Below are 11,231 nucleotides of genomic sequence, written 5' to 3' on the forward strand. Positions count from 1 at the left end.
TCCCACTGTTATCTCTTGAATAAGTTCCTGCCCACCACTTGTGTATGATCACATCATATCTCAGCCACTCCGCTCTGTGCAACCCATCCAGCTGTCTCAGAAGCATCTCCATGACAGCAGCTGGTGGTATTGGATGCTTGCCCAATAGCACAACAAAGGAAGAGTACGCTGTGAGTTTCTCAAAACACTGAAACATATCATTCACTGCCCCCGCCCCCCCACCCACCCACAACACGTGCCTGTTGCTGCCTCTGAAAGTCAGACTGATGCAGCCCCCAGGACTACTGAGAAGGTAGATTTTCTTATCTGTGACCTCTTGACACGCACATGTGAGCAAGCCATGAGCAGGGAGAGGTTGTTTACAGAGCTGGGGAGATGGTGCCAGATTCTTTCCTTGGGTGGCAAGGGGACCATGTGGGGGAGTTGGTGCATTTATTAAACTGTGGCCTCCAATGCCAAGTCTAATGGGGGCTCAAATGAAGCCCACTCCCTTGTGAGTAGCTTTAGCTTAGTACAGATGAGTTCTTGGGGAAGACGTAAATAGAGGAGAAGAACACTGAAAATATGTTTACTGTGAATGATGGGAGCAAGGTGGTGAAGGTACCATAGGTGACAGTTCCAGGGCTTCAGGTCACACTGGGGCTGGAGCCCCGGATGATCTGTTGCCTGAACATGCTGTGGGACTCAGCCTGCGACTCCACTGGCCAAATCTCTGGGCCTGAGGAGAGGCAGCACTGAACTCACCTTCTCTCCTGCTCAGCCTTGCTTTCCTCACTTGCTTCTTGGTCTTCCCTAGCCATTTACACAGGCAGGTTCTGTAGGGGAAAGGTAGCTGTGGTAGGTCCTTGGAGTAGTTTGTGTGTTTAGCTTTGACTGAGGCCTCCTGCTCTAGGCTGAGCCTCGTGAGTTCATAATTTAGGGCTCAAGACGGAATGTACCTCCTACTCTCTGGGTGTTCCTGATTCCCAGAGGTGTTCCTGTGGAAGCCGGACAAACTCTGGAAGATGCAGAGAGAGTTGCTGGAGCTGCTGGGGAATTGGGAGAGAATGGAGAGAATGAGACGGACTTTGGGTTCCTGCAAACTCTGACATCCTATTTATCAGTCTGTCAATCAGTCCAGCCATGGATGGCCTTTCATCAGTCTGCTGTGGAGATGAGCGTTCCCTGCCTCCCCTTCCTTGCTGGGTGCTGCCTTTGACTGCTCTGATTTGCCTCCTTTACATTTGATGCCATCCCTTTCTCCCGTCCAAGGTAGGTTCTGTGGTTACCATTCCAGTTCTCAGAGCTTTTGTCATGCATAGTCTGGCAAAGAGTTAGAGAGATGGCTGGAGAAGAAAGGGAGAAGGACATCGCTGGAAAGGCTGAGTTGAAATCAGATACAAAGGGCTGGAGGTGAGGATGGAGGTAAGAGAGAGGAACAGATTCCTTGAGGTCAGTGGTGGAGAAGGTTGAGGCAGTGTGGTGCAGAGAAGTTGCTGCTGGGTGTGACAAAATTAAGGAGAAAAACAGAGAGGACTCGAGGTATACTGACTGGCTCCTTTTTCATGTTTCCTGAGAAACTCAAGTAAAAATTGGAATTCTTTTAAAGTTTTCTTTTAGAGATTGGACTACACTTATTTGAACATGGCTGCAGAGACTGGGCCAGGGAGGCCCCTGAATCTATCAGGGTTATAAAGCATTCATTGCCTCGACCATGCCAGACTCTGTGCTAGGGACTGAGGGAACAAATAGGAGTAAGAGGTGATTTATGCCCCAGAGGAGCTCATGGAATGCAATGATTCTGTGAGGCTGTCATTCTAAGATCGTAGTATTTCACAATTCCATTCTGTTGAAATTCTCAACTCCAACATGTGGGCTGAGAAGTATATTTCCAGCACTTGAGTTGGGGTAGTGGGGGGCAGAATATCTTGGAGAAGACAGTCTGTGTCTTTTCTTCTTGATTCTCTTAGGAAGGGCCTGGTCTCTTGGTAGGTTCTAGGACCAAAGACCAGCTGCCTTGGAATGTCCCTATCTGCCAACTCAGAAGATACATTTTTCTGAAACAAAAAGCTTGGTGTGGTAGACTCATCGCCCCGGCTCCATTTCTGGTCTTTGTCCAGCTTTGTTCTTACTCTTGGCCGCCCCCCTGCCTTTCTAAGCAAACCTGGGCACTGGAGTAGTGCTTAAAATGCGTTGCACAGGCCAACCGTGGCCTAAATCCCCGAAGAGAGCCATGTAGATCATTGACTAGGCTCCATATTCAAAGTCTGTGTTCAAGGATAATGGCTTGTTAGCTTAACTAAGCCCAAGACCTTGATAAGCAATGTTGTTCCGTGGAAATACCGATTGAGGGAATATCCCAATTAGAAAGCTTATGCATATACAATTTACTTACATTCTCTTGAGTCTTTTTTTTTGGTTTGAGATAGGGTCTCATTCTTTCACCTGGGCTGTGGTGGCTGGCGTGATCACAGCTCACCGCAGCCTCAGCCTTCTGGGCTCAGGTGATCCCTCCATCTCAGACTCCTGAGTAGCTAGGACTATAGGCACCCACCGCCATGACTGGTATTTTTTGTAGGGACAGGTAAGGCAGGAAAATTGGGTCCAGAGGCAGGGAACATAAGGCTGATTCACACTTCAGCTATAACAGGAAATATCCTCTTCACAGCAGATACTCCGAGTAAATGACTGTAACTTTACTTCATCCTCTTCATTTACATAGGGCGTACCCCAAGCAGAGGGTATTTAAACTCACAGCAACTCTGTAATGGGCCTCTCGAACCCCTATGCTCAGGCCTGCTCCCATACTGTGGAGTCGACTTTCATTTTCAATAAATCCCTTCATTCCTTCCTTGCTTTGTGCATTTTGTCCAATTATTTGTTCAAGGTGCCAAGAACCTGGACATCCTCCAGTGTTAACACGGGGTTTTGCCATGTTGCCCAGGCTGGACTTGAACTCCTGGGCTTCAGTGATCCACCTGCCTTGGCCCTCCAAAGTGCCAGGATTACAGGAGTGTGCTGACTTCTCGTGAGTCTTTATTTCTTAGGGACCAGGAAAATTGGGTGAGATCTCAGCAGATGGGTAAATAGGACCTAATTGAATGGATATACCATTATCTCTTTTTGCTTAACATTAGCTCCTTCTATTATTCTTTAACTGTCACTCATCTGTCGGTATTTTGGTTTACCTTTTTTCCTCTAATGTAGACAGTATAGACATGTGTATCCAACACTGGTTTGCTTTGGACTGCCATTCATCAGCATTGATGACCTCAGAATTTATAATAATAAAATAGCCAGCCATGATATCTGATTAGCACTTTGTGCTTGATATACTGTCTTCATTTTCATCTCCGTGAGGCAGGAAGCACTGTAGCCTGGTGATTAGGAGGATAAGTATTTGGGAGAGAGACCTGGAACCAAGTCTCAGCTTGACTCTTGGCCAGTCATGGGATTCAGGGCATTATTTAATTTTCTCATCAGCATTTAGGGCTGGGGACTAAATAATCTATATTTAGCCTATGCCTGGTGCATGGTTGATGATCAATATATGACAACTTATTAGGATCAGTATTCCCATTTTACAGATAAGGCATAGAAAAGAAGGACTTGCCCAAAGTTATACACTTCCATTCCTGGGTTCTAGTCTTCATCTGAGGCTGTCTGGCATTCTTCCATAAGGACGGGCACCAGTGTATCCTGAAGCTTGAAGTATCTCCCCATAGAAGAAGTAAGCCCACACCAATGTATTGGGGATTACCTTTTCATGTTCCCCAAAAGGGATGAAATACAATGTAGTGTGATGCATAGAGTTTGCCTCTTCCAGCCTCTAGGCAGTAGTTAGAGCATCACCCCCATTTCCTGCCTGGCTGACCACGACAGTGCTTGATGGGGATCCTATCCTTTATACCATCATTGGAAATTAGTTCTTTTGCCACCAGTTCTGCTTTTGTCAATGTGAACCCTGAAAATTTGAGACAGGTCTCAGTTAATTTAGCAAGTTTATTTTGCCAAGGTTGAAGGTGAACGCCCATGACGCAGCCTCAGGAGGTCCTGAGGACATGTGCCCGAGGTGATCGGGGCACAGCTTGGTTTTGTACACTTTGGAGGGACGTAAGACATCAATCAATATATGTAAGTATATTGGTCTGTCCAGAAACGCAAGGACAACTAGAAGCAAGGAGGGGGCTTCCAAGTCACAGATAGGTGAGAGACAAATGGTTGCATTCATTTGAGTTTCTGTTAAGCGTTTTCAAAGGAGGCAATCAGAATACCTGTCCATCTCAGTGAGCAGAAGGATGACTTTAAATAGAATGGAAGGCAAGTTTGCCCTGAGCAGTTCCCAGCTTGACTTTTCCCTTTAGCTTCATAAGATGTGGAGAAATAGGAACACTTTTACACTGTTGGTGGGAGTAAACTAGTTCAACCATTGTGGAAGACAGTGTGGCGATTCCTCAAGGACTTAGAAATAGAAATTCCAATTGACCCAGCAATCCCATTACTGGGTATATATCCAAAGGAGTATAAATCGTTCTACTATAAGGACACATGCACACGAATGTTCATTGCAGCACTGTTTACAATAGCAAAGACCTGGAACCGACCCAAATGCCCATCGATGATAGACTGGATTGGGAAAATGTGGCACATATACACCATGGAATATTATGCAGCGATCAAAAATGATGAGTTCGTGTCATTTGTAGGGACACGGATGAATCTGGAAAACATCATCCTCAGCAAACTGACACAAGAACAGAAAATGAAATACTGCATATTCTCACTCATAGGCGGGTGATGAAAAATGAGAACACATGGACACAGGGAAGGGAGTACCAAACACTGGGGTCTATTGGGGGGAAGAGGGGAGGGCCAGTGGGGCGGGGGGAGCTGGGGAGGGATAGCCTGGGGAGAAATGCCAAATGTGGGTGAAGGGGAGGAAGGCAGCAAAACACACTGCCATGTGTGTACCTATGCAAATGTCTTGCATGTTCTGCACATGTACCCCCAAACCTAAAATGCAATAAAAAAAAATTTTAAGGCCTCAAGATTTTCCTTTCATACTTACCTCTGCCCGCACCCACGAAACACCAGAAACGAATGTTTGTGAGGTTGCTTTTCACAGAGCTGGACGGTTTTCAGGTTATAGGGAATAATGATTGCCAAATACATTTCTGTCCTAGTTTCCTTATGCCAAGCCTGTGTTTTATTGCTGGGTGTACTTTCTTCACACAGTCCACCTTTATCAGGAGTAGGGTTATTCAGGTTTTCACAAGGACTTAGCTTCCTGCCCTGGGTGCCAATGTGCACCTTTGTTTATGGAGCTGAAGCAGAACTAGGTGGGAGGGAATTAGAGATGTTTGGACAAGAGGTGGGTTTCATTGTGGCTGTTTTTTAAAAGGCCAGACACTTCCTGAGGGATGGGAGGCGTCAAAGGCCTGGTGTTCTGGCTAAAAACAGTGGGGAAACTTCCAGGCTTTTCTGTGGGCTGCTGAGAAAATGCCAGTGCTACTCCTGTCATCTCTCTCCCTCCCTCTGCCCTTCACCATTGCAGGGATCCCACCCTGGGTCCAAGGTCCCTGATACAAACTCATTTTATTGTATATTTGAGGGTCTGACCACCACTGATTTCTCCTCTCTAGCTAGGAAGATCCTAGACGGTGTCTTCTTCCTATAGAAAGCTGTTTCATCTACATTGAATATCTGTTGTTTGGTGTACCCACTTTTGTCAGAGGCATGTGAACCAGAGCAACTCCATCTTAAACAGGAGCTGGGTAAAATGAGGCTGAGATCTCCTGGGCTGCATTCCCAGACGGTTAAGGCATTCTAAGTCACAGGAAGAAATGGGAGGTCAGCACAAAATACAGGTCATGAAGACCTTGCTAATAAACAGGTTGCAGTAAAGAAGCCAGCCAAAACCCACCCAAACCAATATGGCCACGAGAGTGACCTCTGGTTGTCCTCACTGCTACACCCCCACCAGCGCCATGATAGTTTACAAATGCCACAGCAACATCAGGAGGTGACCCTATATGGTCCAGAAGGGGGAGGCATGAATAATCCATCCCTTGTTTAGCAGATCATCAAGAAATAACATAAAAATGGGCAACCAGCAGCCCGCCGGCTGCTCTGTCTATGGAGTAGCCATTTTTTTATTCCTTTAGTTTCTTAATAAACTTGCGTCACTTTGCACTGTGAACTCACCCTGATTTGGGGTCTGGATCAGGACCCCTTTCATATGACATATTTCTTTGTCCTGTAACATCTTCTTCAATAATCTCAGCTAGATCTTCTAGACGACTTGGTGCAGCTTCTTCATCAGCACTTGTTCCTTCACCTTTTATTTTTATGTTATGGAGACAGCTTCTCTCCTTAAACCTCATGAATCAAACTTTGCTACATTCCAACTTTTTTCCTGCAGTTTCCTCATCTGTCTCAGCCCTCGTGGAAGTGAAGAGTTAGGACCTTGCTCTGGGTTAGGCTTTGGCTTAGGGAATGTTTTGCATCCTTTGATCTTCTATCTGGGCCCCTCAAACTTTCTCCTTATCAGCATAAAGCTGTTTTGGTATCTTATATCATTCGCGTTCACTAGAGTAGCACTTTCAATTTCCTTCAAAAACTTTTTCTTTGCATCTACCACTTGCCTGCTGTTGGCCCAAAGGGGCTAGCTTTTGGCCTGCCTTGGCTTTTGATATGCCTTTCTCACTAAGTGCAATCATTCCTAGCTTTTGGTCAAAGGTGAGAAAAGTGCAACTGATTTTTTCACTTTAACACTGAGAGTCCACTGGAGGGTTCTGAATTGGCCTCATTTCAATATTGCTGTGTCTCAGGGAATAGCGAGGCCTGAGGAGAGGGAGAGAGATGGGTGAATAACTGGTTGGTGACACAGTCAGAACACACATATTTATTAGGTTTGCTGTCTGATATATGCTTGGTTTGTGGTGTCCCAAACAATTGCAATAGTAACATCAAAGATGATGGATCACAGATCACCATAACAGATACAAGAGTAAGGAAAGAATTTTAAATATTGAGAGAATTGCCAGAATGAGACACAGAGACACAGAGTGAATACATGCATTGGAACAATGGTGCTGATGGACTTGCTCACCACAGGCTTGCCACAAAACCTTGAATTTGTAAAAAACACAGTAGCTGTGAAGTGCAATACAATGAGGTACACCTGTGTGACTCAGCAATAGAAAGAAATAAATAGTGGCTGCATGCAACTACTTGGATGGACCTCAAGAATATTACACTGGGGGCTGGGCGTGGTGGCTCAAGCCTGTAATCCCAGCACTTTGGGAAGCCAAGGCGGGTGGATCACGAGGTCAAGAGATCGAGACCATCCTGGTCAGCGTGGTGAAACCCCATCTCTACTAAAAATACAAAAAATTAGCTGGGCGTGGTGGCGTGTGCCTGTAATCCCAGCTACTCAGGAGGCTGAGGCAGGACAACTGCCTGAACCCAGGAGGCGGAGGTTGCAGTGAGCTGAGATCACGCCATTGCACTCCAGCCTGGGTAACAAGAGTGAAACTCTGTTTCAAAAAAAAAAAGAATATTACACTGAGTGGAACAAAAGCCATTCTCAAATGCTATGCATACTTATAGTTATGTAACGCTCTACAAATGGTAGTAATATAAGAATGGAGTGCTTTGAGGGTTAGGAGTTGAGGAAGCTGGGACTGTAAAGGGAGAGGAGGAGGCAGTTTCTTTATGGTGATGGAGCCCTTCTGTGTCCTGATTGTGGTGGTGATTGCACGAATCTGTACATGTGATAACATTTCATAATTCTATACATGAAAAGCCATGTCAAAACTGATGGAACCCAAGTTAAGAGTTCAGTAACTAGTATACCATTGTGATTTTTTGTTTTTTTGAGATGGGGTCTCACTCTGTTGCCCAGGCTGGAGTATAGTGGTGTGAACACAGCTCACTGTAGCCTCGACCTTCCAGGTTCAAGTGATCCTTGCACCTCAGCCTCCTGAGTGGCTGGGACTACAGGCACACACCACCAGGTCTGGCTAATTTTTTAATTTGTTCGTAGAGGCAGGGTCTCACTATGTTGCTCAAGCTGGTCTCAAACTCCTGGACACAAGTGTTCCTCCCACCTTGGTCTCCCAAAGTGCTGGGATTATAGGCCTGAGCTACCATGCCTGGTCCACCATTGTGAATTTTTTGATAATGTACTGTGGTTATATTACATGTCATTTTTAGAAGAAGCTGCATGAAGGGTATGTGGAAACTCTCTATATCATTTTTACAATTTCTTGTGAGTATTAAAAATTTTTTTCAAAATAAACAGTAAAAACAAACAAACAGACCAGGCATAATGGCTCATGTCTGTAATCCCAGTACTTTGGGAGGCCTAGGCATGCAGATCATGAGGTTAAGAGACTGAGGCCATCCTGGCCAACATGGTGAAACCCCTGTCTCTATTAAAAATACAAAAATTAGCTGAGCATAGCGGCACACGCCTGTAGTCATAGCTACTCGGGAAGCTGAGGCAGGAGAATCCCTTGAACTGGGGAGGCAGAGGTTGCAGTGAGCTGAGATTGTGCCAGTGAGCTCTAGCCTGGCGACAGAGTGACACTCCATCTCAAAGAACACCCCAAAAAACAAATAAAACTATAAAACAAAACAAAACATGCCCCCTCACCGCCGTCTTCTCACTCCTCAGCTTGAGCTCTGTCTCCTTTGCATGATGCTCCTTATGTCATGCTGCAGTTCGCCGTCATGAAACCAGACTAAAAATAAGGAGAAAACAACATTTTGGCAAAAGCAGTATTTCTCAAAGTGTGTCTCTTAAACACGAATTCAGCAGGATTTGTTAGGGAAGAATAAATACTCTGCATCCAAGCAAATTTAGGAAATCCTGGGTTAAACAGCTTTCCTTACTGAAAGACTTAGGATATGAATGTATGTTGTGGATCTCTAAGAGGAGGCTAAAGAGTACAGTAACTCCTTAGTTTTTTGTCCATAGAATCTTTTGTTTTTGCCTCTGGATATCTCAAGAGACTAGAGATCCAGGTGCTTGGGAAACACTGAGCTAAACACATTTATCAGAGAAGAGAAAAGCAAGGAACTGTGCATCAGTTTCACTTTGGAGTTGGGTGGTGAGCTTCAGGCTCTGGCTCTGCCTAGCCTCTTGCAATGTATTTAGTGCAATAACTTACAGGAGACACGCTGGAGAAAAAAAGGGTCATCCTTCATGGTGTGAAAGGCCTGATTTTTATTTTTATGATTCTCCACTTTGAGCAGTGACTTTGGAGAGAGTTCTTCTTCCTTTTCTACTGTGTCTTTAGGGTTGGAGGCCCCATTCCCCATCTGACAGTGGGCCTGGATGGATGGAGAATAATTGACAATCCACTCTGGGAGATGAGCAGGAGATGATCGGCCTTTGGGGACACAGGTGGAGGTTCTTGAGGAAGCAGGTCCAAGAGGAACATTCTCTGATGACTACAGGGTTGGCTGGCCATGCAGTGAACCCCAAGTTTCTAAGATACTTGCTTATGAGGAGTGAAACCCAGGGGTGGAGGAGAGAATCTGAGTAGACTGAAGAAGCTATCCCAAATCTTATCTTTCTGTGGGCTTTTTATGGTTATAATGTTTCTTGTGCGTTAGTTACCTGCTTTTACATAGCAAATGACCTCTGAATGTAGTGGTTTAAAAAAGCAATGCATTTTGTTTTCTCACACAGTTTCTGTTGGTCAGGAATTTGGGAGTCATTTAGCTGAGTGGTTTTTGGGTTCTGGTCTCTCATGAGACTGCAGTCTTCTGGAGGTTTGTTTGGGGATGGAGGATCTGATTCCAAGATGGTTCACCCACATGGATCGCACATTCATGCTGGTTGTTGGCCAAAAAACCCTCAGTTCCTCACCATGTGGACCTCAGGTAAAGCTGCTTGAGTGTTCTCAAAACATGGCAGCTGGCCTCTTCCAGAGCAAGTGATCCAAGACAGAAAGAGCAAAGTGGAAGCTGCAATGTCTTCAGTGGTGCAGTCTTAGAAGTCACCTTTATCATTTCTGTGACATCCTATTGGTTACATAGATCAGCCCTGTTCACCCCTACTGAATGTGGGATGGAGGTTATATAACGACATAAATTCTGAATGAAAGACTCATGGGAGCCATCTTGAAAGTCTGCTACTACAAGTAACCTATAAAAGAAAGAAATTATTGAATGAACATCCTTAAGTGGGATAATATGCATTTTAAATGGCTAAAAGCATGACCATTTTTTAGAGACCCTATTAATCTTTTTGTTTTTTCCCACAAGAAGGAGCATAATGCTAGGTCTCAGTTTGTTCATTTTTTCAACAAATATTTGATGAGTGCCTGTGTTGGACCACCAGTTTGCTTAGGGTCTTTGCACTGGGAGCCCTGCTAGAGAAACATACTGCAGGTGCACAGTCAGGAACCAGGCAGGCAAGATAAGGAAGAAGTACTGCCTTGCTTCATAATCAGATCTGAATATTTGTCATTCATCCTAATAATTATTTTACGTAGGGGCCTCAAGTAATTGCGCTGGCCTGAACAGCATCTCTACCCTTTGTGGGTTGGATAATGACTTCATTTCATGTGCCCTAGTGAACGGATTGACTGTCCTCTCCCGCCGCTTTCTCCGATCATAACTCTTTCTGTTCCCATCTCATTCAGAGATGGGTGCCCTCCAAACCACACTCCCCACATTTATCAAAGCTAAATAGCTTCCTGATGCATTCCCCCATATTTCTAAAAGCAAGTTCCTCTTACCTTACACAGAGAGACTAAGCTAAACAGGAAACTTAATTAATACCCAATTTATCTTTCCCTTCAGGTTATTTATTTCTCAGTCAAAACTCTTGGTTACCTGCAGGAAATGGATGCTGGCTATGTTAAGCATAAGGGAATTTACTGGAAGGACACGAGAGTTCTCAGCATTGATAGGTGACTTGGAAATCAAGCTTAGGAAAGAGTTGAGAACCAAGGGCTTTTTCTAGCACCAGGCACCAGTGTGCCACTGGGGCCATTGTGATAAGGCACCTTCAATTGATCTTCTTGTCCTTGCTTCCTACCTATAATATTCAAAATTTTGGGAAATAACATCCAGTGGTCTTGGCCAAGGCTCTGGGTTTCATAGGTGGGGAGGGAAGTAGCGAGACCTGACTCATTTTGTTAACAACAACAACAACAAGAAAAAAAGAACAAAGAAACAAAGAAAGAGAAAGAAAAAGAGTGAATGCTTTTACACATTTACTAAACGGCTTTTGC

At 44.8% G+C, this 11,231-nt stretch overlaps 1 protein-coding gene across 4 annotated transcripts in view; it reads right to left on the bottom strand.

The window, feature by feature from the left end:
- Positions 1-6,868: 6,868 nt before the first annotated feature.
- CFAP20DC (CFAP20 domain containing) overlaps positions 6,869-11,231 on the bottom strand; it is a 352,305-nt gene continuing 347,942 nt past the window's right edge. For 2 of the 4 annotated variants that reach the window (XR_013527405.1, XR_013527404.1), the window contains one exon: positions 6,869-10,138. Coding sequence is in view for 1 of the 4 variants with exons in the window: in XM_035275961.3 (XP_035131852.2) it covers positions 8,656-8,726 (71 nt within the window). In the remaining 3 variants the exon portion in view is untranslated. The remainder of the gene's footprint in view (positions 10,139-11,231) is intronic. The other 2 variants (XR_004734664.3, XM_035275961.3) reach the window with 2 other exon arrangements.

Source organism: Callithrix jacchus, chromosome 15, assembly GCF_049354715.1.
Source record: "Callithrix jacchus isolate 240 chromosome 15, calJac240_pri, whole genome shotgun sequence".
Classification (NCBI taxonomy): Eukaryota; Metazoa; Chordata; class Mammalia; order Primates; family Cebidae; genus Callithrix; species Callithrix jacchus.